Genomic DNA, 18,637 nt, shown 5'->3' with positions numbered 1-18,637 from the left:
CACACATAAAAAAAATCTACAATCAGTTGGAATGCTCTGAAATATTTAGTATCTAACCATCTGTTGAACTGAGAAAGCCAAGCAGGTTTGGATCATTAACAGAGTAGGAAACCAAAATGATATCCCAGAAAAGTAAACTAGACTAAACTGGGAAAAAATTCAGAAGAAGGCAACACAAATCCCTTCCCTATTATAGTAAAGAAAGTTACATGGATATGTGCACCAAGTTGAAGGCCACTGTCCTTTTAAAATATGACCCAATTCAGGTTTTTTGAGATATCAGTAATAGTAGTAATAGTAATAGTAGTAAAGTTGGAAGAGACCTTGGAGGTCATCTAGTCCAACCCCCTGCTCAGGCAGGAAACCCTACACCATTTCGGACAAATGGCTGTCCAGTTTCTTCTTAAAAACTTCCAGTGTTGGAGCATTTACTGCTTCTGGAGGCAGGCTGTTCCACTGGTTAATTGTTCTAACTGTAAGGAAGTTTCTCCTTAGTTCTAGATTGCTTCTCTCCTTGATTAGTTTCCACCCGTTGCTTCTTGTCCTGCCTTCAGGTGCTTTGGAAAATAGCTTGATTCCCTCTTCTTTATGGCAGCCCCTGAGATATTGGAATACTGCTACCATGTCCCCCCTTGTCCTTCTCTTCGTTAAACTAGACATACCCAATTCTAGCAACCGTTCCTTATATGTTTTAGCCTCCCGTCCCCTAATCATCTTTGTTGCTCTTCTCTGTACTCTTTATAGAGTCTCAACATCTTTTTTACATTGTGGTGACCAAAACTGGATGCAGTATTCCAAGTGTGGCCTTACCAAGGCATTGAAGAGTGGTATTAATACTTCACGTGATCTTGATTCTATCCCTCTGTTAATGCAGCCTAGCACTGTGTTGGCCTTTTTGGCAGCTGCAGCACACTGCTGGCTCATATTTAGGTGATTGTCTACTAGGACTCCGAGGTCCCTCTCACAGTTACTACTATTGAGCATGGTGCCACCTATGCTGTACTTGTGCATTTGGTTTTTCTTGCCTAAATGTAGAACCTTGCTTTTTTCACCATTGAATTTCATTTTGTTAGTTAGTGCCCAGTGTTCAAGTCTGTCCAGATCCTTCTGTATCTTAAGCCTGTCTTCTGGAGTGTTGGCTATTCCTGCCAGCTTGGTGTCGTCTGCAAATTTGATGAGTTCCCCATCTATCCCTTCATCCAAATCGTTGATGAAGATGTTGAAGAGTACTGGGCCCAGAACAGAGCCCTGGGGCACCCCACTACACACTTCCCTCCATATAGATGCAGTTCCATTGAGGACCACTCGCTGAGTACGGCCGGTCAGCCAGCTACGGATCCATCTGGTGGTGATTCTGTCTACCCCACATTTTTCTATCTTATCAAGTAGTAGGTTGTGATCTACTTTATCAAATGCCTTACTGAAGTCCAAGTAAATTATGTCCACAGCATTCCTCTGATCCACTAATTTTGTCACTTGGTCAAAGAATGCAATAAGATTTGTCTGGCATGATCTATTTTTGACAAACCCATGTTGGCTTTTAGTAATGACTTTGTTTGCCTCTAGGTGTTCGTTGATTCGTTGTTTGATTATCTTTTCCAGGATCTTCCCAGATATTGAGGTCAGGCTGATAGGTCTGTAATTTCCTGGATCCACTTTTTTTTCCTTTTTTTGAGGATGGGAACTACATCAGCTCTTTTCCAGTCCTCTGGTAGTTCCCCTGTGTTCCAGGATCTTTGAAAAATATAGTTCAGTGGTTCCGATATCACATCTGCCAGTTCCTTGAGAACTCTGGGGTGTAATCCATCTGGTCCTGGCGATTTGAACTCATCTAGGCTGGACAGGTGCTCACTAACCATTTTCTTGCCTATCTTAACTTGTGTTTCTATTTTGTTTTTTATGGCACTATTTTTGATAGGTTGGTCTGTTTTTTCCCTTTGTGTAAAGACAGATGCAAAAAATGAGTTAAATAGTTCTGCTTTCTCCCTGTTGCTTGTCACCTTCTTGCCACTTCCACCCACTAATGGACCAATCATTTCCTTCACTTTTTTCTTGTTTTTTACATGTTGAAAGAAGCTTTTTTTGTTATTTTTGACTTTGGTCGCAAGCCTTAGTTCATTTTGAGCCTTGGCTTTCTTCACTTCATCTTTGCAGGCTCGGGCTATTTGCTGATATTCTGACTTAGTTATGTTCCCCTCTTTCCACTTTCTATACTTGTCCTTTTTATCTTTCAATTTGTCAGAGAGTTCTTTATGCAGCCATGCTGGTTTCTTTTGAGAGCTGTTGTTTTTCCTCTTTGTTGGTATTGTGCTAGATTGGGCTTTTATTATCTCATTTTTCAAAATTTCCCAAGCTTCTTGAGTTGTTTTCCCCTTGAGGATTCTCATCCATGGAATCCTTCCCATGCCCTCTCTAAGTTTATTGAAATTAGCTCTCTTGAAGTCCTCATCTCAAACTGATTCTGTCCTAATGTTGTTGTCAAATTTTAAATTGCCTTTTCTATCAGTTTTCTAATATAATTATCTTAATCAAGCTGCTGGAACACGTAAGAATATGTGAGATATATAAGAAACACCCATAACATTTTTTTAATATTTACAGTTAAGTTATACATTTATTTTCTGCACATTTTCTCTTAATGTTTAATGTCAGGTATCTAAAAAGCATTAAATCACCTGCTATAATTCTTTGACAAATTTTATGACTGAAGCTTTTGCTTAATCACATACTTGCATGCAACTTTCTGTACAGTATCTTTTTTTTTTATTGAAAATTTTTAGATTTTACAAAACAATACAATTCCCTTCCCCGAACCTCTCCCCCAGCCCTCCCTTACCCTCCCCCGACCTTCCCAGAACTGAATACAGGCTTAATTAAAAAATTTTCAAAAAGTCTTAAAACAAATATAAACCATAAACAAGTCTAAATACATTAATTAAACAAGTTGTAAAATAGTTAACAATAATATATGTATAAAAAGACAAAAATACAAGGAAATACAAGAAAATAGGAAGAAAGAAAAAGAAAAGAAATAAAAAGAAAAAAAGAGAAAAAAAGTCTATAAAGTCTATAAAATATCTTAAATTTTAAATATAAGTTATTGAAAAGCTAAATAATATTTTTTTATATCCAACTTATATTGTATAAAGTCTATCCATTTTTTCCATACCAAAAAATACTTCTCTTGCGATTGGTCTTTCAAGAAAGTCGAAATCTTTGCCATTTCCGCCAAATAAGAAACTTTAAAAAACCACTCTTGCAAGGTAGGCAAAGATTCCTTCTTCCAACATTGCCCTACTAACAACCTTGCCGCTGTAATTAAATTTAACATCAATGTAGTCTCTTTAGTATTACAATCAGAAACAATACCTAACAAAAACAATTGTGGGGTAAATTTTACCCTTCTTCTAAAAATTATTTGGATATTCCACCATATCTTAATCCAAAAAGCTTTTATATTTTTACATGACCACCAAATATGATAATAAGTAGCATCCAAACATCCACATCTCCAACATTTAGGCTGTAAGTCAGGATACATACGAGACATTTTTTGTGGATCAAGGTGCCATCTATAAAACATTTTGTAAAAATTTTCCCTTAAATTTTGGGCTTGTGTAAATTTAACATTCCTCACCCAAATAATTTCCCAGGTATCTAATAGAACCGGTTCTTCAAAATTTTGTGCCCATTTGACCATACATTCTTTAACTAATTCTGCTTCTGAATCCAATTCTACTAACACCCCATAAATTCTCTTAATATGGGTTCGTCTTTGATCTTTTATTTGTTTTAATAAATTCTCATCTTCTCTAAGTAAACCCACATTACGATCTATCTTCCATCTCTCCACTATTTGTCTATAATGAAACCATGAATAAATAATATTTTCTTGTATTAAATCTTGCAAGGATTTTAATTGCCAATTTTTACCATCCCATCTAAGTAGTTGTGCATAAGAAACACTATCCATCTTGACTCCTCTCTTTATCCCTTCTATCGCATGCCCCGGTACAGCCCATAGTGGAATTTTAAAATCCCTTCTATAATATTTCCTCCAAACCCGAAGTAAAGAAATCCTTATAATATGAGATTTAAAAACCCTATCAACCTTTTTATTAAAAATTAAATAGGCATGCCATCCAAAAAGTAAATCCCAACCCTCCAAGAGGAGTATTTCTACATTTCTACAATAAGTTAACCCAATCACTTATTAATGTTAAAACCACAGCATCATAATACAATTTCAAATTCGGTACCTTGAGTCCACCTCTCTCACGAATATCCTGTACAGTATCTTTTTGTCAGTCTTGTATAATAGATTAACTGATTTTAATAGAATTATCATGTATTTGCTCAATGCAAATTGCCCACTTATCTATTGTAATGTAAGATGGGAACAGGATGCTCAAATTGGTGGCCAGTGAAACTAGAAATTTTAACATTTGCAGTTCTATGTATTGGGGGCTTGGGGGTTATCTCAGAAGTATAAGGCAGATTTTCAACTGATTGATCTAGTTTGGATCTAGAGGTCAAAACTTTATAGAAAAAAAAAGACTCAATGAGGGGTCCATCACAACTAAGATGAATCTTAATGTTTGACTGAGGCTTGATATAAATATTCAGAAAAATCCATTCTGAGTGAGATTTTAGTAATGTTATACTACCTTGTTTCCTCAAGCAATGAGAATGTCAGAGATGCTCTATTTACCTATTTGGTCTTAATTCCTTAATCAGGAATTAAGTTTCAAGAAATTTGTAAAATTTGTTTTTATTCATACATAATCATTTTCCACAGAATATTTCTGAGGGGTTGCTAAGATTAAAAAGACAAAACTAACGCAGAGAAGGAGCAAATCAATATCCAAATGATGACTTTCATTTGTGTTTCCATGCACAAAATGGAATATTTGCATGAAGTTTCTACTGAGTTTAGCTCTTCAATTGGTACAGCTTCCACTGTACAAGCTTGCAAACTTATTTGTTTGTTTTATAAAAGATATTGGAGGATTATTTTTTCAATAAATGTGGTCATCCTAATTTCCACTGACTGAATAGCTGACATGCATCCTGCAGTCTGCTTCCATCAGCTGCTACTCCTTATACTCTAAGCTGTTCTATACAAATACCTACAGTAAGTTTGTCTGTGAGTCCATGCTTGCTAACAGCACATCTTGATAAAGTTTGTGCTTTTTAATGAGTGAAGGCTCAGCCAAAGTCCCCTGTGCACCTAGACCTAATGGCAGGCATCAGTCATGTCTTGAGTGCATTGATGTGAATGACTCTGATACTAAGGGTGCTTTTTCACCAGGCAACTGGACTTTCTTTTTTCTCTTTGAAGTCTTTTCACTTCTCATCCAAGAAGCTTCTTCAACTTTGACTGGTCGGTGGGGAATGGAAGGATTTATATTCTTTGCAGACAGCTGGTCATTTGCATTCTTTTAGAGAATCATTGATGCCACCTGGAGGCTTATCTGTGTCATCAGAGTCACCTTAGTGGTGCAAATGGGTGTGAGGCCTTCTTGGAACTGTTGAAAGAACTGTGTTGCACTATTCAGGTGACCCTGAGGACATAGGTAAGCCTCCAAGTGGCATCAATGACTCTGTAAAAGAATGCAAATGACCAGCTGTCTGCAAGGAATATAAATCCTTCCATTCCCTACCATCTAGTCAGAGCTGAATAAGTTTTTTGGATAAGAAGTGAAACATCTTCAAAGACAAAAAAGAAAATCCAGTTGCCTTGTGAAAAAGCACCTTTGGGACAACCATGACTTGGATGACTGAGAAGCTCCATAACTCTGATACTCGTATCTCACATGTGCATCTTAAACCCTTTTTCATGACGGTAAGGCCAATTAGTTGGTAGCATCAAAGGTTCTCCTGTGACTATTGTGGTTGACCTGCATTTCAGACTTGGAAGTCTCTTCATCAAGTCTGACACTGTAGCCAAGTTGTAGAAAACACTGATTTTGAGGCCCAGGGTGTCATGATTACCTTTTCCTGTTTCTATGAACTGCCCTACAGATCTGTGATTAAAAAAAAAAAACACTTTCAAAAATATTTGGAAGTACTTCAAAGGAAAGGCTGAACTCCAGCCACCTGTCATTTTTATTCAAGGAATCCCCAGCATGTCCCCCACCATCACCCTTCCAAATCTAGCTTCTGTCAGTAAAATGATACCACTGAATGTATTTGAAATTACTGCATCTATCACTAACTTTAAGACTGATATACAAGCATAATTTATGCTATGAAAATCTGATCATTGGAATGATTTGATTAAACTGGCTCGCATGAAGTCTCTATGGTATGTTATTTTTATTAGATTTTTTTACCCCATCTTTATTACTTAATAAGTAATTTAAGGTGGTGAACATACTTAATATTCTTTCCTCTTATTTTTCCCACAACATCCCTGTGGGGTGGAATGGATGGATGCCACTTTGACCTTCTGAGGTAGTATACAAATGGATAGAAATCAAAGTCCTGAAAAGCTCACATAAACACTTTTGACCAACTATACTTTTTAATAACTAAAATTAAAGCACTGTGTAGTTGTGTATAAATGAATCTTTCTTAGAGACAAAACTTCTCCAGCAAAATGAGCTCCTCAGATTCAGATAAAAAGTCTTCACGTTGCTTTCCACATTGTATTTTTAAATATAACTGCTGCTAGTTCAGGGATATTCTTGCCTATTCAGTTCAGTCATTTTGGAAAAGGAATCTGATGGTTTCTTTATTTTCTGCAAACTAAGTTTGGAAAATGTTCCTGGCATCCACATGAAGCCAACACTGAAATGTTTCACCTATTGAATTTCTTCAGCTTCTCATGCAGCCATTAATGAGACAGGAGTCTTGCCAGAAAATAAATGGATAAACTCTAAATTTAGCAGGTTTTCCAAGTTATTGGCACCCATTTAGTTATAGTTACTGTTATTTATTAGGAGGTTTTCACTTTGCAGCTAGAGTTGTTGAATAAAGGCACTTTTGCACAGCTGCTCTTTCTACTTCTCCAGGCTTCCAAAGCAGCTCAATGACAGATTGTTCCCATCTTCACATCTGGCAAACAGAAAATAATGAGAATGTGCAGGGAACACCATTAGTCAATGCATGTATGTGTGCGTGCGTGTGTGGAGAGAGAGAGAGAGAGAGAGAGAGAGAGAGAGAGAGAGAGAGAGAGAGAGAGAGATGAGGCAGACAAATAGATATGTGTGTGTATGAATTTAGCTTTCTACTATTAAAAAAGGTTAGCAAAAGACAAATTCCTTTTCAAATTAAATATAGACACTTTGAAAACTGTATTGTAAGACAACAAGAAAAAATATTTATTGTGCAGGGCCTGCTATATATCTATCACACCCAGACAGTAATAAGAGAGGTATGTTTAAATAATTACATTTCCAGAAAATCAAACTGACAAAAAATGTATAATAAAAAGTTTAAAAACAGTCTGACTTTTTCTTTCTTCAAAATACAATACATTTTTCTTCCAAAATTCTGTAAGATAAAAATGTGAAGGAACTTTCTTTCCACTTGAGTCATGTAGATTAGGCTATTGAACATAATTAGAGGTAATTAGATTGTCACCATATATGTATTATTATTATTGCCTCAAGGTACTCTCAAGCTGGAATTGGGGAGATACCCCATTCCCACCATTATTCTTCAGCAATTACCGTATTTTCCGGCGTATAAGATGACTGGGCGTATAAGACGACCCCCGACCTTTGATAAGATTTTCATGGTTTAGATTTAGAAAGTCGTCTTATATGCTGGAAAATATGGTAATATTTGGAGTACTTCCAACTGGAAAGTAACTAATTGCACTTAATGGACCTGTCCTGCATGAATTTATCCATTTTAATGTCATTCAAGTTAGTGGCCCTCACTAGATCTTGAGGTAAAGAATTCTATTGGGCACTGGGTGAAGTAGTTTTTTCTGAGCTTCAATGGATGCCCCACTGGTCCTTAAAAGAGAAGGGAAAACTTTTCTGTGTCCCCCTTGTTTTCACATCATGCATCATACTATATTTCAGATGCAGCTATATCATAGATTTGTGTAAGGATATTGCAAACTCGGCATTTTTTTAATTTTTTTATCCATTTCCTAAGGTTCCCCAACTAGAATTATAACTTTTTTCACAGACACAGCACTCTGACTTGACATTTTCATTGAACTATCAACATGATCCATAAGATCTTTTGCTAGTTAATTTAAAAAATACTGAGATGTCACCAATTTATATGTGATGTTAGATCTCTTTGTCCCACTTTTTATCACTACTTAGTTAAATTGAATTATATTTTCATGTGGATATCCATTTACCCAGTTTAAAGTAATCCTCGTGGATTATCCCCCAAATCTGGCAAGCTCACTATTCATCACTTAATCAAGAGTCATTTATGAACAAGTCAAAAAGTACTGATCCCAAGCCAAATCCTTTAAGGGGCACCTTTCTTACTTCCCACCACTGAGAAAATTGTTTATTTACTTCCACTTTTGTCTTTCTGATTTTTAACCAGCTAGCAAAAGCATTCTTGTTGTTGTTGTTGTGCCATATCTGTTATTGGACATTGGCGATCATGTTGGCAATCCTGTTTTTATCAGCAGCCGCACGAAAAAGTGCTGCTGAGTTTTGTCCAAACCAATCCCTTAGATTTTGAAGCCACAATGTTCTTCTTCTGCATGGACCTCATTTGCCTTCAATCTTTCCCTGGAGGATTAAATGGAGTATGCCATATTTTTCTGGGTGTCACAAAAGCATGATTGTTAAATTTACTTTTCCCATGATGAGGAACTTCATAAAAAGCTTTTTGAAAATCTAAGTATACTAAGTATCTAAATCAAAGCCATTTAACTCTCTCATAAAATTCTGCATGGCACTCTCCTAAAAGTGTCTCTCCTATGGATATTCATAACAAATTAGGTAATTTATAAGACTGGAGGTGCTTTATTTTATGCAGGTTATAAACTACTGAGAAATATTTTATTACTATAATTGTTTTGCAGTTTTTATTTTAAAAACTGGAGTAGTGTCTCTAGGACTATAGCTGTCATAGTCCCAAATCAATATGGTCATTCCTGGGTATGATGGGGATTATCATATAAAAAACCCGGAATCTATAGAATGGGACCTTAGCATTTTTGCACTTTTTCAATCAAATAATATAGGTAATAAAGAAAAACTAACAAAGCAAATAAGAAATAAATATTTATGCTGCGTAGTAAGTTAGGTGTAGACAATATGGGGTCCTCCAACGATATTGGATTAAGAGCATGGCATTCTCATTTATCTTTAACACAAAAGCTCATTAAAACATGAAAACTTTAGGCCAGCCTCTCTTAGTCCAACCCACTTCCCCAGTAGGGAAAAAATAGGAAGAAGCAACATGTACACTAACTTTTACACTTGGCTAAAAGGTGAGCTAGGCATCTAACATATAAATAATAAATGAATAGTGGCAATGGTATGATGGGTTTACAGTCCAATAAACTAGGAAGAATCTCTATTGGGGAAACTCCCATTTCCCTAACACCAAACTGAAAGTGTCATCTGGCTGTGGAGCACAAGACAAAATGTTTAGCCTGATTTTTGGTAGCTTTCCTTGTGCCCAACTATATCAGGTCTCACAGCTTATCTGTCCTGCATTGGCTGAATCAGGTTCACTCCCTATGGAATTTCAGTTCAGTGCTCCTTTTGGCAGCAAAGAAGAGTTCAGGAGGAGCTTTTATAGGACATTTATATACTGCAGTGCGCCAGGCGGTCTATTCCACATTGTCACTTTCTTTTTAGTAAATGCACAACCTTTGTAATGCTGTTTAATGTCCATTTGTGCATCTAGAAAAATTATACATTCAATGTGCAGCATATGGCTACAAGAGCATGCAGGACTTGTCCCTTCCATCATGTGCATATTTGCCCAGAACAGGCAAGCCATGCTCTCAAAAGCAGAGAGGGGATAACAACAACAACAACAAAAAGATTGATCTGTCAATGATTGGAATACATTAATATAATCTGAATGTGTAGTTATGGCTTTCAGAGTCCATAGGGTTGTGATATAATATTATGTAGATATAAGTAAAGAACATCCACAGTTTTTGTAATTGTACCAGGGCTTTCTATGATCAGGCTTACATTATTGACTCAGTCTTATTGGGCAGTGTTGAATTTTCAGTTAAGACAGTACACTCTTTTGCATGTCAGACTTTCCTTTTCTTAATGTTGCCTGCATTAATCCTCTATCCAGTTTCTAAAGAAAACACTCCCAAGATAAACATTAGTTGCTAAGAAATTTTAGTGTAGCACGATCCTTCGTTCTTTCCTCTCTGGGAAATATCTGGCAGCTTCATTGGCAGCACCTGTAAAGGGTTTCTTTTTTTGGCAAAAATGACCAAATTACCTGTAGGCAAAAGTCTGCCTGGACCCCCCAGGCCACCATAATGGCCTAGGGTATCCTTTCGAGCCCAGCAGAAACTGACAGTGGCTCTAAATTGGGACTCTGCTGCACTTGGTTGAGCTCCCTCTGATTCCTGAGAACCAGAACTAGTTTTCCTTTGCAGGTCTTGGCTGGTCTCCCTGGGGTGCTGGGCTAGACTGCTTAAATGAGTTGCTTCCAGGAACATGGCAGTTCTTGATTTGTCTTGCTCAATAAAATTCTTAACCGTGGGCGATGTATAAGTGGTATAGGCTGGCCAGTGGCACACGTGGATGAGATGGGACGGGATTCCAATATTCCCTAATTTCAAAGACCGATCTGGAACCCAAAAGAAAAAGAACATTTTAGGAAAAGGATTTCAAACCCAAATTGCTCCAATTCCAGAGAACAATCTGTTTCCTACAAATCAAAAGAAACTGACTTCTTACTGCAAAGCTAAGCAACCTTTTTGAATCAGAGGCATATCATGAATTATAAACATGGTGGGTCTTCTCCTAAGGAGGCTATTGGGTATGTCTAGTTTAATGAAGAGAAGGACGAGGGGGGACATGATAGCAGTGTTCCAATATCTCAGGCGTTGCCACAAAGAAGAGGGAGTCATGCTATTTTCCAAAGTGCCTGAAGGCAGGACAAGAAGCAATGGATGGAAACTAATCAAGGAGAGAAGCAACCTAGAACTAAGGAGAAACTTCCTGACAGTTAGAACAATTAACCAGTGGAACAACCTGCCTCCAGAAGTGGTGAATGCTCCAACACTGGAAGTTTTTAAGAAGAGACTGTACAGCCATTTGTCTGAAATGGTATAGGGTTTCCTGCCTGAGCAAGGGGGTGGATTAGATGACCTCCAAGGTCCCTTCCAACTTTATCATCATTATTATTATTATGAGAGAGATTTATCTGTTCACAATTCAGATGCCCCAAATACTAAGGTAGCTTTGGCAAATCAGGCTGACTTCAAGTGTAGACACATAATCCAAACACACCTGGAGGTCACAAGGATGGAGACATTTGGTATAATAAAAAGAAAATACCATCAGTAAATATAAAACCTAGAAAGGAAAATGTATGTGGTAGAGAAAATTCACAGAGGTAATATTTAAAAAAAATAGCAAAAAGACTTAGGGAAATTGTGGTAAACCTATGAAGGAATACCTTTGTGGAGTTGGACAAAAACTACTGACTTCTTCATATGTTATGGACAGATGAATTATTGAGGGGTCCTTGGTGCTCTCTGAGCTTTAGACTAGCACTGATGATGTTATCTAATTTGGGTAATGAAACATCTGCAAGAAAACAAGCAAGCTGAGAGAGCACCAAGAACCTCTCATTTCAACCCTGAGCTACAATTATTCTCCTTCACTGGTGCCATATATGGGTGTCAAATGCTTCAGACAGCATGCAAATGGGAAAAAAAATTGCCTGCAGGCACCCTTCCACCAAAAAATAACTCTTCTTCCTGCATGAATGCCTACGACAGCATTCCCTACCTACCAGTGTCAGGTACAAGCCTCCAATCAACTGCATAGCTGGATGGAAAATACCCCCAAAAAGTGGGTGAAAAAATGATATGGCTCATGATTACAAATGCACACTTCAGATTAAAGAAATATCTGCACACCATAGCAAATCTCAAAGAACGGTTGGAACAGACCCACACACCAGAGCACATGGAGAGACTGGCCACTACCATCATAAATTTATCCCAGAGACATGCCAGGAAAAAAAAAAACGAACTCCAAAGCAAAATGCAGAAACTCAATTCCAGAACCAAAGAAACGTCAGAACCTGAATGGGTGGTCAACATGTCCAGGTACCCACTATCCACAGCAGAACACAAGATTCTACAAAAAGGACTCAACTATAACACAGGTGATGCCAATTACCTAGAATTTTTTGCAGCCCTAGAAGGGGCATTTAAAACCACCAAACTCTCCACAGAGGTGCAAGAAAACATTAGACAAAGCATCATTCCACTAGCACTGATCATGTTACCTAGTTAGGGTAATGAAACGTCTGCAAGAAAACAAGCAAGCTCAGAGAGCACCATCCCTCATTTCAACCCTGGGCTACAAATATTCTCTTTTATTGATACAACTGAATTATTACTAGTGAAAACTTTATTATGAATTATTATTAGTGAAAACTGTATATATATTATTGTATATAGTTATATATAATTCGACAAATGAATATCTGAAGCAAACCTCCTCATCTGGCTCTGTCATAAATGATAAAGCATCCAGTCATTGAACTGTTATCTATAGACATCATCATGAAAAAAATTCCAGAACTAAAGATTTGAACCCCAGACATATATGTTTAAGAGGAAGTCCCACTGATTATCTGTCCAGATATATTTAGAATCATGCAATAAAATTCACTCCGTTCATAGAAGAAGTGCTCTCACATGAGTGTGTGAAAATGTAGAGGCAGACAGGAAGGGAAGGCCAAATGTTTTCAGTTTGTAACAAGGTCTTTTTTTATATAGTTGATTCATTTATAACATAAAATATGAAAATACAAAAGCAAATAGTAAGGGACAACAATAGAGAAAGGGAAAAAAGAGAAATGTGGAGAAGGGGAGGAAAAGAAACAAAAGGGGTTGATTTCCAACTCCCTCTGTGGCAGTAAAATAAGACATTAAGATAGAATCTCAACTTTTTACATTGCTATAGTAGTATGAACTAGTCATTTCTATATCAACAAATCAGTCTAATCAGTAAAACCCAAAATCATAGTATCATTTTTTTCCACCTCAAGCACAAAGTCCAGAAGTGGTTTCCAAGTAGAAACAAAAGTACTTATATTCTTTTCTTTTATCAAAATGTTCAATTTAGCCATCTCTGCTAATTCCATCAGCTTTTGTAACCATTTGTCCATGGTGGGAATCGAAGTATCCTTCCATTTTTGTGCATAGAGCAGTCTTGCTGCCATCACCATATATAAAATCAGAGTTCCAAATTTTTTTCCAAGTCTTTTTCCATTAGACCCAGAAGGAAAGTTTCTGGTTTAATCTTTATGTTCACTTTAAGAATTTTCTAATTAGTAACAAGGTCTTTTATACTATGAGCTCTGCTTCAATCTGGTTGGTAGATATTACAGAGAACTAAACTCTGGTAGTGTAGGGAAGGTTAGTCTAGTCCAGACATGTCAAACTCGTGATGTCACGTGATGTCGCGCTATATATCAGAGCTTTTTCCCTGTTGCTGGCAATGAGGTGGGCACAGTTTCGTTGTGACATGTCTGGCCTGCGGGCCGGCAGTTTGACACCCCTGGTCTAGTCAGTACAACATGAGTCGTATCAATATGAAAACCTGTCCATATAATAAAACTGACAACACAACAATATCTTGCACGGCTATTTCCATTGCCAGGAAGAACCAAAATCATGCTGCAAAGTAATGTTTTCTGCTCAAACTGGCTGAAGTGGCATAGGTGTACATAGCCACTCCAATTGGCTACTATGCACTGTGGTGGAACACCCTGTCCTTTCAGTCCAGTGTTTCCCAACCTTAGCAACTTTACGATATGTGGACTTCAAATCTCAGAATTCTGGGAGTTGAAGTCCACACATCTTAAAGTTGCCAAGGCTGAAAAACGGCTTTAGTCACCCATTACTACCCTTCATGGCCATTTTATATATGAACACATATAGACATATATAATGAATGCAATAATGAAAAAAATGGGCTTTTTAACAGGAAAGGAAAAAAAAAATGAGTGATGGAATAGTAAAAGGATCAGCCTTAAAAAAAAAAGAGGTAAAATTGACAATTATATCACTTTCTTCTTTTAGTGGAAGTGCCAGGACAAATTATAAAAATATGGCATTTGGTTTTGTTTTTGTCAGTCCAGGTGAATTCACCAAAGTCCAGGCATGATATTAGACTGTCACTGGACTCAATGCAAAGGGAAAGATTAAAACCTGGGAAAGCAGTTCTTCAGCTGATTTAATTTCCAGCTGCTTTGTACATGGGAGTGCAAGAGCTTAAGACTGCTGCCTGGAAAAGCTTCAGATACTTTTGTTTGTTATTATGTCCTATATCTACACCTTTTTCCCCAGTGAAGTGATCTATTTGTGGAATTATTCAAAGATACTCACATCCCTATAGGTTTCTGGGGAGGGGCAACAGTTGTTCTTTAAATGGGGTCTATTTTTTTTCTGATAGGCATTACAAATCTTTCTCCAGGAGTTAATTTGCTGTGCCAGTTAGCTGTAACTAAAAGAAATTGATCCTACTTCTCCTCTCTGACCCCACCCAATAGTCTGGCCAAAGCAAAGCAAGATGCAAGCACAGAATCACTCATGAAAACAGATTATCCCTCAAGCCCTGGCTTTTTAAGCTGCTAAAGAGAAGCCTGGAAACTATTTGATGAGTTTCATGAGGAAAGGCTAAAAGACACAAGCCAGAAACAAGATAAAAATCTGAATGTGCTAATTCTAAAATTCTAAGAGGTTGCCATCTCTAGAAAGGTTAAGGGGAAAGAGGCAATATAGAAGGATACAAGAAATTATCTAACTCCTAGGCTGCTCATTATTATTTGGCCATGTCAATGTGAGAGAGATCACTGCAGAAAGCAATTATGCTAGCGGTAAAAGGAAATCAAGCTGCCAAAGAACACAGTGGACAACCTCAAAGCTGATACCAGCCACAATATAAAACATCATAGAACAACTCAAAAGAGTAGTGCAAAATTGGAAGATGCGGAGAGACCTCTCCTATAGAATCGCCAAAAGTCAGACATGACTGAATGGATAATATCAACATCATCGTGCTGGTCATTGAACATAATAAGGACATGATATGATATCTAGCTTCTTTGGCAATTTCATTCTTATTGAAGATGCTCAAAATTTATTATCTGTAAAGGAATGGTTTAATAAGGAAGAGATCAATTTAGAGGTCATCATTATTCCCTTCACACTGGGGTTCTTTAGAAAATGGGATTATAGTAGTAGCTCTATAATTTGAATGTTTTAATCCATGCAGCTCTGTAGTTGGTGCAATCATTCTGTCAGCTCTTTCAGATAGCACAAGAGCTCCTGGAATCTACTTCATTGTTACATAATATTATAACATAATTTTGAAAACCTGACAGTTTCCCTCTCCCTCCTCTTACACCAGGTGAGTTAAGGTAAGGTTGGGGCATTCCCTCCTGGCTTCCTGGTCTAAGCAGATGTTTTCACAATGGCTGTGGCATACCCTTTTCAAGGCTATCGGCATACCCCAGTGAAAATATAAAGCACACATTAATACGGACATAGTGTTTTATCCCAAATTTTCAAAAGAAAATTGAAGGCAATACTGCCAGAAGGAACAGAATGAAATAAGAGTTCCATCCAATGGGAAAACGGAGCCATAGCATAAAACAAAAAATTTAAAAAATAACATCACCCTAGCTTTGCAGCAGTTAGCCGGATTGCTGTAAAATCAATACAATGATTATGGTACAGATACAGCTTGTGCAAAATTGCTTCTCATTGTGGAGCTCCCCTAACTTTGTGGCAGTATTAATATATTGCAGCTGAGCCAAAAATAAATAATCCCAGCACTGAAGACTATTGATGTCACAGGAACATGGAGATCCAGAGTTGTTTTCAAACTGGCTCAGAAGCCTTGTGTAGAAGCACCCTAAGACAAATTAGTTCCAGTTTTATTGAACAAAATTCTATCCTATCACGGCATCTTTAAACCTATAAACTCTACCACTTGGATAACTTTCTTGTTCTTCTTGATAGTTACTACAATCAAGAAACAATTTATTTTCGTGTTATGTCCATTAGACTGATTGAGTTCACAGCACATGGCAGGAAGCCATTTAATGGGAACAAATCCTTTGAAGCAAAACTTGGCAGATATTGTATAACTCTTGGAAAATATTCCCCTTTGACTGAAAAGTTTTTTGTCAAATGGCTTCCCACTGTCGGGCCAACATGAGAATGGAGAAACAAGACCAAAACAAAATTGATGTGTTAGGAAAGGGGAACCAAGGCGGGGGGGGGGGGAAATAACCTATTAATATTGTGATACTATACACAATTCCAACAAGAAACTGGCAAGGAGGCCATTTTAACATTTGCTCTGTTTAAAGATAGTTTGTGCGCAAGGCGTGGGATGATAGTGAAAGCGGCTGTGGAAAAAAAGAAATAAAATTAAATTGGTTGTCTACAATTCAAAATCTCCCAACAGTGTGTAGAACTAATAGTAAAAGCAAAGAAGGATAAGTAGAAGTATTTCCCGGGGGAAAACCTTTTGCAGAAGGACATTAAAAAAAATCTGGAAGAGCCACCATTATACTCTTTGAGTATATGTTGAATTATGGGAATAACGAGCTAGCAATATGGCTATTTTTTAAATTTAAAAACAGCCGTATTGCTAGCTCATTATTCTGATAATTCAACATATACTCAAAGACTGAAAGGCCCCAACCTTGTCCCGTATTTCTTTTGGCATACAGTTTCCATCCTCACTCATTCTGGGCCCCCTGATTGGAATTCTCTCCTATCTTCGGAAAGTAGGGGGTGGGGATGGCAAATGCTTTCTCTTTGGTCTGGAAAAGAGATTTTGTATAATGCAAAAATCTTGTCTGTGAATGGGGCTAATAGTTTCCCTCCCACCAATATAAGTATGTGGGTTTCAGTCTTTAGACATAATTCACTTAAAAACAGTATGCCATCCAGTAGATGTTTTTAGCATGGTCTTATATTATGACATAGAAAGAGAAAACTTTCTGAATAATCAAAACTCATAATAATAACACAAAAGAGTTCATTCTGACTAAAAGCAGCACAGGAATGCTATACTCATTTTTTATGTCATTTAAACCTCTAAGAAGTGTTCTTAAACTTCAGAAGTTTTTTCTGTTACAACTTAAGAGCAGCAGAATTCCACCTTCTTTACAGGATGCTCTTGTTTCACCATTTTTAAAATTGTTGATCCAGAAGCACTACGTCAACCTGCTCTTATTAGACCCAATTAAAATACCATGTTTTTAGCCTTTTTCAAATTGCACTGGATAAGGGTTAATTTATTTGGTCTGGGTTAATTTATTTGGTCTGGGTTAACCTCTTGAAGTAGGATGTGAATCACAAAACAAATTATTTGCATTTTTTTTCCATTTATTGGGTTCATATAGTTCAGAGGTAGGCAACCTTGGCTCTTTTATGACTGGTTCAGGAATTGTGGGAGTTGAAGTCCATGAGTCATAAAAGAGCCAAGGTTGCCTACCCCTGACATAGTTCTATCAAAATGGTTTAGGCAAAATGATCTCTAAATTTAGTGTAGTTAAATTATAGAACACATTAATGGGCTGATGACTTTCAAAACACTGAAGGGAAATTCTGAATAATGGAAGCCGATGTGGACATATGTTAAAGAAATAAATTGACATATGTTAAGGTGCATGAACTGTTCTATAATTCTCATGAGAAACCAAGTACATAGCTTAGGAGTAGGCACATTAGTGTTGCAGCATTCTGCTCACTTAGGTTTTTTTTTTTAAAAAAACAAACAAATTTATTTAAAAGGTTTGTAAATAGTCTGCATCCATGATTTTAAAAATGGCAACTTTCTGCAAATAAAGACATTTTCAGAGGTTGGGATTTGAAGATAGGCTGGGAAAGAAGAAATGGAAAGAAAAGAATCCATACTGTATAGATTGAGGGTGACCACATGCATATTGTTAGGAGAGAGAAGATAAATATGTGCAGTGAATGTATAAGTGAGTGGCTATAAAAGGTCAAATATACAGTGAATGGAAAGGAGATTGCAAGCACTATAGATGGAAATGAGAAGCTGAGCATCTGCATTTGGGAGGATGGATGTGAATGGCAGTTGAATGGATGAAACCAAGTCTGTGTAATGGATGGAAATATTCCTTATTCCAACTTGGTTGCATAAGATCAAGTTTCCTTTAGTAGTCAGCAGTGTATTTTATAAGCTTTGATAAATTCACTCTAGAAATCTCAGCCCAATTAACCATTACTATAAAGCAGGCATGTCAAACTGCTGGCCCACGGGCTGGATGCATCATACTGAAATCATGCCCACCCCATTGCCGGCAATGGGGGGAAAAGTCGTGATACGTCGCACGATGTCATATGACTTCGTGAATTTGACATGCCTGCTATAAAGCAACAGGTAGGTCAGCTACTGAACCTAATAAGTGCTTGCATTTCTTAAAAGAAATGTCAGAT

General features: G+C 37.2%; 1 protein-coding gene across 3 annotated transcripts in view; it reads right to left on the bottom strand.

Moving 5' to 3' along the window:
• Positions 1-5,764: 5,764 nt before the first annotated feature.
• Positions 5,765-18,637, bottom strand: part of LOC120306614 — a 39,551-nt gene continuing 26,678 nt past the window's right edge. For 2 of the 3 annotated variants that reach the window (XM_039340199.1, XM_039340197.1), the window contains one exon: positions 10,074-10,758. In XM_039340199.1, coding sequence (XP_039196133.1) covers positions 10,289-10,758 — 470 coding nt within the window. In that variant the 3' untranslated portion in view covers positions 10,074-10,288. Of the gene's footprint in view, positions 7,060-10,073; positions 10,759-18,637 lie in introns of those variants that run through there. The other variant, XM_039340198.1, reaches the window with a different exon arrangement.

This window comes from Crotalus tigris, unplaced genomic scaffold (assembly GCF_016545835.1).
Source record: "Crotalus tigris isolate CLP2741 ecotype Arizona unplaced genomic scaffold, ASM1654583v1 scf7180000017742.2353718, whole genome shotgun sequence".
In the NCBI taxonomy this organism is placed as follows: Eukaryota; Metazoa; Chordata; class Lepidosauria; order Squamata; family Viperidae; genus Crotalus; species Crotalus tigris.
This window is presented reverse-complemented; position numbering and strand designations above follow the sequence as displayed.